The following is a 17,169-nucleotide window of genomic DNA, read 5'->3' on the forward strand; positions in this document are numbered from 1 at the left end:
TATTTCTGTTTTCCTTGGTAAAAACTTGTGAAATCTTTGTCTGGCTGAAAATATGGGACAAAGAGTAGCTGTCATGTAACCACCCCACTGAGTATAAATCTAAAAAAAATTTCAGACGTGGGGTTCTGAGATTTTTATGCATTAGCACCTGTGGAACACTGCAGCTTAAATAAACCTGCTTCCTGAAAATTTCTCAGGTGTCCAGCCTCATCCTACATCAATGACACAGAAAAATGAAAAGATTTGCTAAGTACAGAGATTAAAAGAATGAACTCTATTAAAATATTCATACTACACAAACCAATATGTAGATTGATTTCAATCTTTTTTTAGGATTGTTTCCCCAAATTTGTGTGAAAACAAAAATATACAAATAACCTAAGCATCTTGAGCAAAAAGAACAAAGACAGATGTGATTACATTAAACTAAGAAGTGTCTGCTCAGGAAATAATCATCATATGAATAAAAGAAAATATTTGTAAATTTTACATAGGATAAGGGGTTAGTATTCAGAATATAAAAAAAACTCACAAAACTGAATAGCAAAAATCAAAAAATAAAATAATTCAATAAAAAATGGGTACTATATCTAAATCGGCATTTCTTAAAAGAAGATATACAAATGGCCAAGAGGTATATAAAAAAAGTTCAGTATTATTAATAACAGAAAAATATGAAACTTGTATACTTCAAAACATCATGTTATACATAATAAATGCATGTAATTTTATCTGCCAATGTAAGAAATAATTGAAAAACTTGGTAAAACATTATGTACACTCATAGAACAATATTAATATAAATTAATACACTCACCAATACAGGTAGGTAAAGAATCATTCCACTGGGCCAAAGAATTGGGCACTGTATCACACCTAATTGCTATGGATCCGTGGAGAATATATCCTGCATTACATTCAAAAAGAACCAAGGAACCCACTGCAAATTCATTGCCAATTCTTCTTCCAAATCTTGGTTCAGGAACAGAACTGCATTGTGTAGAACTTGTTCTAGGAACAGCTGTGTAGAGATAATTGTTGGTTTTAATTTCACATGCATTAGACAAATTTCAAAATGTTACTATTTAAACAGTTCAAAAGAAATCCATTTTTGTCAGAACTCGAATTAATAACTTGAATATATTTCTAAGTTTTAAATTCCACACAAAATAAAATACAATTTGAAATGAATATTGTCATTGTCATCAAGATTTTTGTTTTAAAAGTTTTTCTTTTGATACTTTAAACAACATCAATTATTTTTTCTATTTTTTTTTCAAATTCTTATTAATACAATAAAACAATTTTAGGTATTGAAATTTATGTCATCAAAAATGAGGTTTTTTTTTTTAACTTGGGATTTCAAATTCAAAAAGTATGTGTCAGTTTATATGAAGTAGTTTTTTAGTACAATTTTTTTCAGCATATTTTCTGTAAGAACATAAATTTCTAGATGCATTTTATTTATTATAGCATGTTTACAAACTTTGTTTTCAAAACTTGTTATTGATGAAGACAATAATTACATTCAATATATAAGTCAGACAGATTAACAACAATAGAAGGTTTTATGTCAACAATCATAAATATCAAATTTGAAATTGGTTTTAGACTTTATATCTTTCATTTGTGCCTTTTTAAAAAATCAGTAAAAAAGAATGATAACAGGATGTTTTTTCTTTTTAAAACACATACGAATGTGATTAAAGAGATTGACAACAATCCAAAGAAATGATACAATGAATTTCAAGTAGATCAATTTCTCTTCTGTAACTTGAGTAATGATAACTAAATTTTTATAGTGCCTTGTTAAATTCATAATACAAGTTGTTTACATGGGGAACTATGATTAAAAATAAAACAATAATATAGCCTATTGATAAGGTGGATAGGAGTTTAATAAGAACAACAAATAATGTTTATAAATTTATCAGGAATAAAGTTCAAGGTACATTTGAGAATAACTCCTACATGATCATACATAATTCAAACAAAATATTTCAAATGATAGTCTTTAATTTAGTTTAATGATAACATGAAAGATTGTTTACATAAGGCAAGAAAAAGCTGTCTAAATGAAATTCTAATTGTGCAAAATCTTTATAAATCATAAGGAAAGTTTCAATTCTCTTGAGAGAATGAGAAAGTATAATTTTAGAATACAGTCATGATTTTCTTAGCATGTTTAAATATATCAGGACAAAAATTTGTACATTTAATGTGCTAGACTACAAGGAAAATAGAAAATATAGAGAGTGAACAATTAACAGAAAAACAGTGATGTTTTGAAAACAGTATTCTAGGAGGGAAGGAAAATCAGACATTTAAATGGAGAATGATAATGGAAGCAATATTTCTTTTTTACTTTGGTAAAAGTGACAATGTCCTTGTAGTGGAGTGGGGAATATGGGAAACGGGGTAAAACTACTTTAAAAAAAAAAAAAAAGCTTTTATCTCTCCTATATGGTTATGAGTATCACATCGTTCAATAGCTTGGAACACAGCATGGAAATTGATATCATTCCTTAGTGTGTTTCTAGACTACAGGGCACTTACCTTGATAAACAAAGTGAAATCCCTTAGCTGTTATTGGTCCAACTGAAGTAAATCGAATTGTGATCTGATTACCTGAACTCAGTGGAAGTGATTCTCCTACTCAACAAAACAAACACTAAGATATCATAAATAATTTCATTCAGTAAACCTAACAAATTATATTATTTTACACTGTCACTTGAAAATTTCAATCTATGTTCTATTAAATTGCTTTAAACTATCCTACCACTAACAATATATTTTCTTTGGGTAAAGCTTAAGTTGCTATCTTTTTATCAGAAGGCTTTAATTACATTTTGATACAGACTAACTCATTCTTCAAAGAATGTTTAAATATTTTATATTACATTAAGCACCACATATTGTGATTAAATATATTTACTTGATTACAATCTCAGAAAATAGTCGATTATATTTTTCTCAAGCTTCTGTATTACTGTCAAGTTGTGTTTCTATTCTTAAAATATATATAAATATATGATTCTATTTTCAGTTTACTTCATTTGTAATATGGATGATATAAATCTCAGCTTTCTCTATAATACTAATCAAAGTCAGTCTTTAATCAATAGCTGATGCATGGCAGTTCTATTAAAGGATACCTGAATGGGATCCTGAGAGGGAAGATAACAGAGAAGATTGCTGAGTTGGCCCATCAAACACCTCAACAACATCGTGGAGTGATGTCTGGAAAAATACAAACTGGCCAAACACCACTGATCAACAGGAACCAGGAGAAGCAAACAAATCACCAACCATCCAAAAATGAAAACAAAAAACAAAAAACAAAACAAAAAAAAAAATAGAAAGAGGAGGAGAGAGAGAACAAAGTATTACAATATAATAGTCATCTTTCTTTTTATTTTTTATTTTTTTTTTTAACCTTTAAAAGGGGATAAGTGCCAATTGGTTGATATTCCCAACACAAGTATTTCAGGTCAAAAAGATAATGACCATGGCCTAAAATCAATAAAATTTTAAGAAGACTATTTTTAAAATATAAAATAGGCATAGCATTTAATTTAGATCAGAAATCATAAGGTTGGTGATTAGTACTTAAAATAACTATTTTTTGATTTTTTTCCCAATGGCAGTTTGATTCTTTTCACTTTGTGACTCTCTTCTCTTTTTCTAATTTTTTTTCTCCTCCTTTAGATGAGATAGCTGTCATTCAGGGTTTCTTTTTTTTTTTCCTCTCTTAAAATGTCCAAATAGTTTTTCTGAAAATAGATCAACATGATACTTGTCAGAGATAGTGTTTTAGTGTTTAATTTACATTCTACACTAAAAATGATTTCTTAGCTTGTATTATTAATCTCTGCCAAAATAAAGAAATATGATTTATCATTCCTTAGCAACTGAAATTATAAAAATTTCATAAAATGATTACTTTTGCTTGGTAAGCACAGTACTGAAATATGTACCAAAAGAGCTCTGTGAGAGACTCATTTACTTCACGTTGTACTTGTCTTTCATTACAAATTAAATTTACATGCAAAATCTACCCCAACTATATCTTCAAAGAAAGAAGCCATTCCAGAGTCAAAATCAATTTGTGTTTGGTGCCCAAAAATTTTTTCCATGGGTTTCAATCATTATTTTTAAAACTTCACTGGATAGAAAAACTGTGAGGGGTTTAAAAGAGTATGAATATATATTTTTTTAAAGTTTAATAAGATAAAAGCCAAAATAACTTTGATAAAGAAAAATCACATTATTTTAATTAAATTAAACATTAATATTTTATATGTCAAGTCAAGGTAATGGACATCCTTTTCTGTCCCCTTCTAAAACAATCTAGTTCACTTCAACCATGCTGAGTTTTACATATGAATACAGGTTATACATAATACTGTAAGCAAAGATGCAGTATTTTTTTTTTTTTATCTTTTAATATCTTTCTTTTTGCCTGCAAAAATAAGCTGGTGATCTCAGTCCAGTTCTTTGTGGAGTAAAAAACAAAAATCAACATAGTAAGAGTTGTAGGGTCATTGCTTTCAACCAATTTCAGAACACTGAAGTGCTTAATTTGTAAATACTCCTCCTTAAAATATTCCCTAGAAGTCATGAAAATTTATATTTCCATTAAACCAGATACATGCAGTGAATTGCTTTAATGATCATATAAAATATTTTGAGCTCAGACCTTTTAAAAGATCCTGAATTTAGTCCCCTAAATCCCAAACTATTAAAATATAGATTAAGAAAGGTTTCGTTTTCAGTTTTTGTATTATTGGTGTTTGGATGATTTGTTTTCAAATGTATCTTTGAATACAAAATTCTATTTTAATGCACATGTTGGTATAGCTTTATCAAGTGACCAAAACTAAACAAAACAAAAACAAAACGGTGCTACTTTAATCACAAGAAATTTATTCTATCAAGTACATTGTACAACAAGGGTCTTGACAGAGAACTTATTATTTCTCGAATATTTTGAGGGGAAATCATTAAAAGAAATGAAAATTCAACATCCTTTACTTATTCTCCCTAAATATCTCAAGGATTTAATTAAGAAAAACGATTAATTTCCAAGCAAACCACTACATTTACAAACATCAATAACAACCATAATACAATTATCTAAGAGCTTTCTCTAAGGAAAAAACCAAAAACTCCCCTTATTTTCTTCTTGTATTTAGGCCTGTACTTATGAATTATTGCTTCTGTACAGATAGACCAATTTTCAACTGTATATTGAATGTATTGAAACCATAACTGTTAATGATACAACCATTATTGCTGTATTTTTGTATCATGTTAAGTAAAGAAAAATGTAGGGCATAGTCTTTTGAGCATTGTTAGGAAGTCATGTTTGTAATTTATTCCAATTACTCTGAGATGAGGGTAGAGAAAGTTGAGAAAGGGGAGTGAAATTTTGAATATTGCCATATTAAGCACTAAGCAAACCAGTTTTCCTTAACTATGACCTGATTCTGCATTAACATGAGCAGTGGACATTTTAAATTAAAAATCCTAAAAAAAAGTTAGTATTTGTTAAAAAAATTTTTCTGGGAGAATAATGAATTATTATATGAAATATCATTATAAGGAGACATTTAATAAATTATTTTATAGCATGAAAATCAACAATACTTGCATAGTGATCTTATTTCCTATACATCATCAGATTATCATCTCATTTAAAAATGCATTATGATTCTGAATTAAATCCTCTCTTCTTAGTCAGAAATTTAAAAAATTATGTGGTATCCTTCAGTTTTGCTTCCCCATTCTGTTTGCTAATTAGTCCATTTTCTTATGTGTAGACAGAAGGTCTTTTATTTCTAAAATGTTCTGAATGTCCTTTGCCTGGTTGAAATTGATAGAAAACTAGGAGAGACTTTAAAGAGGACCAAGGAATTACTGCTGTTTTGTTGTCTTTTCTTTTGTTTTTGAGATGGAGTTTCCCTATTTTGCCCAGGCTGGTCCTGAGATCCTGGGCTCAAGTGATACTCCTGTCTCAGTCTCCCAATAGCTGTGACTACAGGCCTGTGCCACCATGTCCAGCTCTACTGGCAAATTTTTGTTAAGCAAGTTGTTGTCTAGCATGCGAGGGTCATCTGTATTCATGGGGACTATGGTGTATGCAATGGATTTCTAAACAATCAATTTTCACCTATTTGTAAATTCATTTTACCTATTTAATCTACCTACCTACCTATCTATCCAATCTAGCCACCTATTTCTGTATTAGTCATCTATCATTCAGTTGAATTCTCTTTTGAACCATTGAAACATCTTACTGTGTCTCTTATTATTTTACTGGGAGTTACTAAAATATTTAATATATGTATATTTTTTATTTTTGTGAAAGTTCTGATTATGCCCTCTTTTTTGAAAAAAAAAAATATCTTTTAACATTAATCTAGAAACAGATATCCCAACCTAATGACTGGATAATCCTTTTATCTCTAAAACTACCCTTGCTATGTAAAATACCCCTACAAATAAGCCAGTTACTAATAATTTAGTTTTACACCTGAAACCATTTCTGACTCTTGTTTTCCTTCAGTTCATTCTATAATAGATTTTATTAATTTAACTAATACTAGTTGATTCAATTCTACAAAGTACAAATGTTATGGTTTGGATGGGAGGGTGTCCCCCAAAAGCTCATGTGTGAGACAATGCAAGAAGGTTTAGAGGAGAAATGATTGGGTTATGATAACCTTAATCCAATCAGTGAATTAATCCCCCATAGGGATTAACTGAGTGGTAACTAAAGGCAGATGGGGTGTAGCTGGAGCAGGTGGGCATTGGAAGTGTGGCTTTGGGGTATATATTTTGTAACTGGTAAGTGGAAACTTTCTCTCTGGTCTCTCATCATCATTGAGTATCTTCTCTCCTTCCTACTCTTCTGCCATGATGTTCAGCTTTACCTCAAGCCCTGAGGAATAGAGCTGGCCTTCTATGGATTGAGAACTCTGAAACCTTGAGTCCCTAAATAAACTCTTCCTCCTCTACAATAATTCTGGTCAGGTCTTTAAATTACAGTAGCAAAAAAAGGTGACTAAAACAACAAGGATCCAAATTAAATACTGTCGTTCAAAAGGTGACCAATATAGATAGGATCCCTACTCTTAGACCCCATTCATTATAATGACCTTTGTTAAAATGGTGGATTATCCAGTATGGAGATTCCTTAGAAATGTTGGAATGGAACCATCATTTGACCCAGCTATCCCACTTCTCACTCTATACTCAAAGGACTAAAAATCATCCTACTACAGTAACTCAGCCACATCAATGTTTATAGCAGCTCAATTCATAATAGCTAAACTGTGGAAGCAACCTAGATGCCCTTCAATAGATGAGTAGATAAAGAAACTGTGGTATATATACACAATGGAATATTACTCAGCATTAAAAGAGAATAAAATGATGTAAATGGATGGAGTTGGAGAATATCATGCTAAGCAAAGTAAACCAATCCCCCAAGCCCAAAGGCCCAATGTTCTCTCTGATAAGTGGATGCTGATTCATAATGAGTGGGGGGGGGCATGGAAAGAATGAGGAAATTAGATTGGGCAAAGGGGAGGGGGCTTGGGGCAGGAAAGATGGTGGAATGAGATGAACATCATTACCCTAAGTACATGCATGAAGACACAAATGGTGCGACTCTACATAGTGTACAACTAAAAAAAACTGGGTACAATGAATCAAAGTGCATTCTGCTGTCATATATACCTAATTAGAATAAATAAATTAATTAAAAAAATAAATGACAGTTTATCTTTATTCTACCTATGGAAAGATGCCAGATTTTATTCTACCTATGGAATGTCATATTAGCCAATCAAATGAATTATAAAACAACAACAGGCATTTGGGGTACATCTTCCCATGCAGGTTATTGCTATACTCATCACACATTCAAATTCATTCTTCAATACAAGTCCTCTACCTTATTCTAAGAAACAGAGTTAGGGGAGAAACATATTGTTTATATTTTTAAGAATTACTTTTAAGTCTGCTTAAATCACATAAAGGAAATCTCTAATTTTGTTCATATTCATAAAATGTTCATCACAACTTAAAAATTTTGTTCTAGTGCATTTGTTTCTCCATGAGCAAGCAAACACAGAATGAAACAAGGCATTGTGTCTTCTGTTCTTATTTTTATAAAATAAAAGGCACCATATATTGGGAAGGTTTGCATGATACAAGTTTTATTTTATTTAAGTTAGAATAAGCAATTGTTTCCTATACCAAATTATATTTAATCCTTTTTCCTTAGAGCACATTCCTTTAAATCCTGATTATTTGTCCATTTTGTTTAATTAAGGCATTCTAAGTGTAAATCAATAAATGCTGACACAGTGCTTGGGAAGACATGAAGAAACTCCTGAGCACTAGCATAGTTAAACTGTTGGAATGCTCACTATAGAACAACAGTCACACTAAGAGCATCTTTGTTGTCAAACAGTATGGTGGCTGCCTGTGAGAAAGATTCTTACAGGGTTAGCAGGGGCAGCAAATACACCAGGAAATAAGGGCCAAAGAAAACAAAAATCAAACAAATTGTCAGTTAATCTAAGAAATAAAGACCCATACTTGTTTGACTTTACTAGGTATTCATCTTGTGTCTTTCAGATTGATGTGGGGATGAGATTGTTTTCTGAGGTGTTTTGGTTTTTTTTGTTGTTGTTGTTTGTTTTTTTTTCTTTTCATTTTTGGCACCTGGGATTGAACCCAGGGGGCTTAACCACTGGGTCACTTCCCCAGTCCCCATTTTTGGGGGGTACTGGGTATTAAGCCCAGGGGCAATTTACTGCTACACTACATTCTCAGCCCTTTTCATTTTTATCTTGAGACAGGGTCTTGCTAAACTGCTTAGGGCTGGCCTTGAATTTGTGATCTCTTGTCTCAGCCTCCTAAGCTGCTGGGATTACAGATGTGTGCAACCACATTTGGCTGTTTCTGAGTTATAAGGGGCAAGTACATGCACATATTAGATGCGAACATAACTTATTTTTAATCTTTACTCATTCACATAGTACAAAACACACTCTGGGGAGGAGATCTAAGATGAAAATGAGACATGCTACAAGTGGAGACCCATGATGAGGAGAACACAGATGTAGGTGAAGCTCTCCTTCTGTATGAAGTGATGTTGAGAGATCAGGTCCCTGCCTACCTTAGAAACACAAAAATGCTTTTTCACTACTTGCTTCTTAATTGAGTTAGCTTGGGGTTTCTGTCCCCCACGTACTATCTCCCTTGTTCTAGATCATAAGAATAAAGAGCCTTGTTTCTGTATTACTGTGCCTCAGCCTGATTCTTCTGATAGAAAGTTTAAGAACCCACAGAAATGGTAGCACCTGCAGTATAACATAATGCAGTAAAGTTGATTAAAGCCCATGGGGTGGTCATTTGCTTTGAATATCAAGAGGTTTTTTGCTATCCTGTACTGGGATGCAAATCAGGAGCTCTCACATGCTAGACAAGGGCTCTATCACTGAGCTACACAACCAGGTTGGAACAATGAGAAGTTAAAGCCTCCTTTCCCACTAAATCCTATTCTGCCAAAGTGTTTAACCAGCACAGGCAAAGTTGATCTCCTTGATCAAACTTTGATCATGATTCTCTTAATTTTCGGACGAGGTCTTGATTCTTTTATTTCTGTGCCTTTCCTTGTCTTGTCCATTCTTAGTAAGAATCTGTCTAGAATCCTTCATCTTCAAATGATCACATTTTATCTCCCATTGTTTCTCAGGAGTTATCTGACGACCCTAACTTAACATTGACACAATCTTCAACTACCCCTGAAGTTTCTGTTCAGTCGTTTTTCTCTTACTAAGACCTATCCTATACCTTGGCTATAAATTCCCACTTCTCCTTGTTGTATTTAGAGTGGAGCTCAATCTCTCTCTCCTACTGCAAAACTCCATTATAATATTTTCTATACCTATACTGATAATCTTGAATAAAGTCTGCTCTCCTGTTCTTCAGCTAGTGAGTGAATAATTATTTTTCAATGTTGTCTAAGAAATCCAGAAACTTTAAGAAGTCACATTTAATTTTTGTGCCATTGAAATAACTAGCTAGTACCAGAGGCTTGATGACTTAGAAATTTATTAACTTTAAGTGAGGATAATAAAACAAAAACGGACATGATTACTGTTATTCAGTGATGAGAACTGGAGTTATTGAATTAAAAATAAAAATTGAATTTATGCAAATAAAGACAGTTTTCAACTTATTTTTTATTCTTTTCTCTCAGAAGGAAATAATCTCAGAGTATTTCAAGGGAAAAACTCATAATCCAACTGGGGCATGATCAGGGGAACTAATTTATTCACTCCTGTGGAAAGTGATAAATAGTAAAATTAAAACATGTATGAGTTTATGGTAAATTCCAATTTGATTAGAACTTCTTTTGATGTAGTAGAATTCGGATTTGGCAGGGAATGGTAGGAGTAGCAGGTCCTCCAGGAAGTTCTAGTAGTCAGATGGATGGTACCATAGTAATTATGGTACCAAGGTACCAAAATTACAAGGCTTCTTTGCTCAATGAAAAAAAACAGATGAATCAGCTTAAAGACTCAGCATCTCTCTCTGCCTGAGTAGATTTAGAACTAATGTTTTAAAATGACCAATTTATGGGTCTGTAACGTCCACTAAAACTCTCTAATGAAAAGTTCTGGAATCCAATTCTTTGGAACTGAATCTGGGACGATCCACATGGGAAAGTTTCTCATCTGTAAAACTGGGATTATAAAAGTACCTAACCTCCTAGGACTCATGTGAATATTCATAAATTGATACATGCAAAACACTTTGAACAGTGCCTAAAACATGGGAATAAATATTAGTCACTATAAATAATAACTAGGCTTTGTAAATGTATATGGCTAATAACCCATTTTTAAATTTTACTGATAGGCAAATTTTAATTGACCTTTGATGTTTGCATATTATCTCTCATTTTCTGCTTTCTATACATGCTTTATTTATTTATTTATTGAGACAGGGTCCAGCTGTTGCTCAGGCTGGCTTAGAACCTACCGTCCTCTGGCCTCACACTCCTAAGTAGCTGGAATTACAGGTATATGGCACCACACCCTGTTATACATGCATAATTACAATAGATGTTAGAATTGACTGGGTTAGACTAGTATTCCATCTATTTTAATCAGTTTGATTTTTTTTTACAACTTCATATGAATAAAATCTGTCTCATTGATTTTATATTGTCTCTTTTTAGGTGGAAGAAGAAAATGTAATCATCAGCTTCCCACTTATGCTAAAAAAGGAGGAACAAGGTAAGGCATTCTAATTTGTTTCTGTTTGCTTCCTCTGTCTTAAGTCCCCCTGTGGCAAAGGTACCGAAACAATTACAAAATAAATAGTTCTACATAAAAAGGAGTCCACGAAGAAAAAAAGAAAAGAAAAAGAAAAAATATGACAATCTCCCATTTGTTCATAACTTGATTATCAACATGCCTGTTATTTCTTTTGTAAAATCCACACATTCTTGTGTATGATAAGGTTATTTTGATGTCTATATTATGCACTCAGCTGGTTTGTAACGCTGCTAAAAATTTTGTAAGAAGCCACCCTGTGTGCACAGCATGCATTTTATTCACCAACATAACACAGATGTGTTGTGTTGCACCCACACTAACTGAATGGAAATAAGATTCAAATCAAAGATGAGTTTAGAACTGCACTTGATTATGTGTGAAAGCATAAAAAATTACTGTTGGTGACATAAGCTATCAAAAAGTTTCACTAGATTTATATGAAATTTGCCTCATATTTTCATCTCATTTGAATATTTCAAAATATTATTTTAGGAGGATCTTTCCAATCTTGTTTCATTTGACATATTCATACAAAAAGTTTTACCTTCTAAATCAATAGCATATACAAAGCTCTTTGTTCTCTATATGCTCTGGGCAGTAAAGTACTTATTGTGTAAATAGATACAAGGTTACATTTTGGGATCACTAGGCTATCAGGGACTTAAAGGCATTTTCTTTTAAAAATGATTATAAGATATTCAATGAAAACTTCAGTTTTGTGAAAAAGTATATAAATAGAAGTTTAGTGTGATAAAAGTTATTCTTAAAAATACCAGAAAGGCAGAACTTAAAAAATCAATCCTTTATCAAAGCACTATACTACTTTTAAAATACCAACTATCACTGGAAAAGTTTGGGTAAAGGTTGTATTCATTGAAAAAATAAGTAAAAGTTTCAATAATATTTTGTCAACTTTTATGTTTTCTACCTATCAGTTATATTCCAAACATTTATGACTATTATTATACTACCATGATAATAAACCATTAACTTGTGAGAGATGCTGTATGCATCATTGTACTATAGGTGAATCATGTGTATAATATGGTAATTTTCTGGAGGCTACTAAAACTCCCTGCAAGCCTGGTGCAATGGCTGATGCCCACAATCCCAGGTACTCTGGAGGCTACGGCAAAAAGATAGCAAGTTTCAGGTAAGCCTGGGGGAACTTAGTGAGACCCTGTTTCATAACAAAATTTTAAAAAGGGGGTGTGGGTTGTAATCTAGTAGTAGAGTGCTTGCTTATTATGCATATAGCCCTAGGTTCAGTTCCCTGCAAAAGCTTGGCTCCACTCTAGATTCCAGGGCCAATTTTTACCTAGAGCAGAAAGTCTGTAAATGCTAGGTCAGCAGCTTCTATAGTACAATAAGATTATGGTTCTGAATATAAATATATAAAAATCTAATATGCATTACCACTTTGCAATAATCAGAAAACAAAAGATATTATTAAAAAAATTCATGAATTTGATTGTGATAGTACCTGGCTATCTTCCTGTTAGTAATTTCTTGTGGGGTACTCCTTTCAATTTACAAGTTAGGTTTCCTGAATAAATGATAAAGTGTACTTTCAGGCTTCTCCAAAGCTGGCTTTCAGTCTCTACTGTGACCAATTGCCTAGCATCAAATTTAAAAACTGCCTAGTTGACTTTTTTTGGACATATATACATTGAAAAATCCATCTTAAAGAAAATATAGTTCAATTCTCTTCAATTGTTCCAGGAACCAATATCTATTTAACTCTAAGCCAGTAGTTTATTTGCAATTTGGTAGTTACAAAATTTCCCAACAGCTGAGAATTAAGCAATGAAATCATTAAAAAAAAAAAAATAAGCAATGCTAGTGGTGTTTAGAAGAATTAAAACAAGAAAGAAAAAAAGTTTACAATGTTAGTTTATTTTATTAACATTTTTATTTTTTCCTCATTTTCCATGTGGATGAGTTTTTCCTGTAATCATTCCTAAATTTTTTTGTTTTCTGAACATTTGGCACAACTAGACCAGACAAATTTAGGTCAGGGAAATATTTTCACATGGATTATAATTTAAATTAGTAGAATTTTTTATTATGTCAATTTCTGAACATATATCAAGTATAGAGAATAGTAAAATAAATATTCATAAATCCATCACTAAACTTTAACACCAACATTTTGCCAATTTTATTTCATTTGTCCCTTCTTATCCTCACTGTATCCCCAAAATGGCTGTAATTTAAAGCAATCACATCATCATATTTTTTTTCTATAAATGCTTCAGTATTTTCCCTGATATATACTTTAAAAATATAATTATCATATCTAACAAAACAAACAGTAATTTCTTTATTTTATCTAATAATTGTTATTCTTATTTTCATTTCCCTGATTTTTTACAATAAGAAGAAAAAAGAAAAGTCTTTTTACAGTTAATTTGATCTAATCAGGATCTAAAACAAAGAAAGCCCAGACATTTTATTTGGCTGATAATCACTAAAGTCATTTTTACTGTGTTTAATCCTTGACCCTCATATTTTTAGTATCATATATTTATAGAACAGTATGGGTTTTTTAAAAAGCAAAGAAACTAAAATAGAATAAAAAAATTCAACTCACAAAAATTTTACTTTAATTTAGTTTTTGTGGAGAGTTAAACTAGAAATGATGAACTCCTGATTGGAGGATTCCTGTAGAGGCCAGGGGGCCGCTATATTGAACCTATATCCAAACTTTCTTTCACTGAATTCTGTAACTTTACTCCACATATTGCTTCCTACATATACCATGTCTTTCCCTCAGGGACAGCACTCTAAAACCTTCAACTCTCCAACTTCCAGTGCCTAAGACTCTGCATTTGACAGAATCACAGCTCTTTTAGAGAAACAGATAGAGGGGTATATCATAGGGCAAAGTTTTTTAAATGGTTCTCAGCTTTAAAAAAAAAAAAAAAATCACCACTAGTCATTTCTTTAACTTGGGCTCTAACTGTAACATGCTTGATCATTTTCATAACAAAAGAAACTCCAAACATAATAGAATTAATTATAATATAATTCTGTCATGCTCTGACATTTATTTCCCTGCACCACAGTCCATTAGAAATATTCAATTAAAGTGAAAAAATTTACTATTGCAAAAACTTTTATTTATTTATTTATTTTTGAGAGAGAGAGAGAGAGAGAGAGAGAGAGAGAGAGAGAGAGAAAAATTTTGTGATATTTATTTTTTAGTTTTCGGTGGACACAACATCTTTGTTTGTATGTGGTGCTGAGGATCGAACCCAGCTGCATGCATGCCAGGTAAGCATGCTACCACTTAAGCCATATCCCCAACCCTGCAAAAAATTTTAATAATCAAATATCTAATATTTATTTACTAAATATATACATGTATATATATGTATAAAGAAATATATATATATATATATATATATATATATATATATATAAAATATTAATTAGTTCACTAAACCTTACTATTTGTAAAGGACTGTGCTAACCTCTTTATACATAGCAGGTCGATTAATCTTCAACACAGCCATTGAGGTAGGCATTATTATCTCCATTTTAGAATTGAAAAAAAAAAGAAATTTAAATAAATTAAGAACACTTAAAAAATTACTAAGTTATCAAGGGGAAGAACTAAGATATGTATTCATTAAATATGGATTTATGTTTTAACTACCGTATAGAGGATAGTTGCCTGGTGTCCACTGGTGAAAAAATAGACCTTGAAAGTCATTGATGAAATCTTAGTACATTCAACCTCAACAATTAAGATACAAGCTAAAGAACGTGAAATTAAAAAGTGAATTATTTTAACATTTTTTGAGAAAGATGGGGAAATATTTTGTTATGTTAATAAACAGATGCATCCTAAATGGCCAAATTATTAGTCATCATTAATAATATAGTAAAACATTTGTTATCTTAAAAATATACACATTTATATAAAATTTAGCATCAATAAATAAATTGTTTAGTGTTCTGTAAACTAAGAACTTTTAGAATTCAGAGGAGTGAAAGAATCTATTAAATATCTCAGTTTTTAGAGTCATCATAATATTTGCAGTCCTACAAACCTGGGTTTGTCATGTTTGATACTTACTGATCCTATAACCTTGAACAAAATAATAAACCTTCCTGAATCTTTCTCCTAATCTCCAAAATAGTATCCACTCTTTAATCCTTTTTATAGGATTAATCTATAAAACATTTTGCACATCAGATACATAATATACATAATATCATTTTATATACACACAATAAATATACCTTGCAAATCTATTAAAAACTTCAATGTTAATATATGATTTTATACATAAGTAAAATCAACTATTTGTTTTTAACTCTGTTAATATTAACAAAAGAAATAAGAATGTTATAATAAAAATGTTGTAAGAATCTTCATCATTCATTTAGTTCAAAGATCAAAGGATATTTATATTCTTTTTATTCCTTAAATTTACTCAGAGAGTACATACACACATAGTGAAGCTTTTGAGAAATAAATCTCCAGAATATGTATCATTTAAGGGACCATTTAAATTGCACTAGTGGCCAAATGGTATTATATATGGTTTCTGTTCCCTAAAGATTTTAGTTAATTTGTCTTTTGCAGAAACAAAAAAGTTAATTTGTCTTTGCAGAAACAGTCTCAAGTTGTATTTTCAAAAACTAGAAAAAATATGAGAGGAGTGTGTGTGTGTGTGTGTTTAATCTGTAAAGGGTTATTCTAAATACAACTAAAATAAAACATTTCAACCCTGTTTTTTTAATATCTTTACTATCAATGTTGTCACCCTTATCATGGCTTTCCATGGACCTAATAGCCACAATTCCAAATATCCACACCTTTATTATATTAGTTACCACTTACTATGTGCAAAACACCACAAATTATTGAGAAAACGTAGAAATGAAAGTTCTAGACCTCATAAATACGAATATATTTCAATTTTCATATAAGGAAGCTTTTGATTAGAAAATCATAGGTATACAGAAATGGCTGAAAATTTTTTGAATTGATCTTTTCCCTCACTTGGTGCAGATGAAAAACTTCCGAGGATCAGTGTCCTCAGTTGATAAGTTGTGAACCAACTGATGTTTGTCTTTGCCTCCCAATCAAAAACTTCTGCATGTATACATTGTTTTAATTCTATTTAAGGAAATTGAAAGACATGTTAAACTAGGACAAGCTCCCATTGAACTAACAGAATTCAAATTTTAAACACTGTCATCTTATTAACAAAGAATTAGATCTCATAAATTTATCACCATAATAAGTTAGTGATATAAGGGTCAATGGTGATTAGCCTATCTTTACTCTCATATTAGACCTATCCACAAAATAAGGATGGGTGGTCTTTGAAAGATATTTACTAGGAGGAGATTGTTAAGATTTTAAAATGTATGTTCACATGGAAACAATGTAGAAATGAAAGGTGCTTAGCTTAACTAAAATATCAATTTGACTTGGTATCATTGCAATTGATGAAAATAAACAAATATTTTATCTATACAAGAAACTTCACAACGATTTAACTAAACTCATTGTTTTCTAAATGAGGTAACTGAAGTAAATAAATGTTGAGAGATTTGCAACACCAAATTATAGGAAAATGCATTTTAAACTCCAATTAGAACAGTAAGAAATGCATATCACAGCAGGATTTGGAACTTCCCTGAGAGAAAACAGTTTAAAATTCCTAGACATGGATAATTTAATTACTATACTTGCATGGAAAATACAGCTTAATTTCATTATTCTTATATCCTCATACTCACAGGTAAGTCCAAGTCAATCCTTAAGGTGGAGAAGTGGGTG

The 17,169-nt window shown here is 31.2% G+C and overlaps 1 protein-coding gene across 3 annotated transcripts in view; it reads right to left on the reverse strand.

Moving 5' to 3' along the window:
- Csmd3 (CUB and Sushi multiple domains 3) overlaps positions 1–17,169 on the reverse strand; it is a 1,108,856-nt gene that overhangs the window by 159,460 nt on the left and 932,227 nt on the right. For 2 of the 3 annotated variants that reach the window (XM_076835403.2, XM_076835402.2), the window contains 3 exons: positions 3,159–3,272; positions 2,557–2,652; positions 818–1,021 (listed from right to left, as the gene is read on the reverse strand). In XM_076835403.2, the coding sequence (XP_076691518.2) occupies positions 818–1,021; positions 2,557–2,652; positions 3,159–3,272 (414 nt within the window). The remainder of the gene's footprint in view (positions 1–817; positions 1,022–2,556; positions 2,653–3,158; positions 3,273–17,169) is intronic. The other variant, XM_076835404.2, reaches the window with a different exon arrangement.

This window comes from Callospermophilus lateralis, chromosome 16 (assembly GCF_048772815.1).
Source record: "Callospermophilus lateralis isolate mCalLat2 chromosome 16, mCalLat2.hap1, whole genome shotgun sequence".
NCBI classification, from domain to species: domain Eukaryota; kingdom Metazoa; phylum Chordata; class Mammalia; order Rodentia; family Sciuridae; genus Callospermophilus; species Callospermophilus lateralis.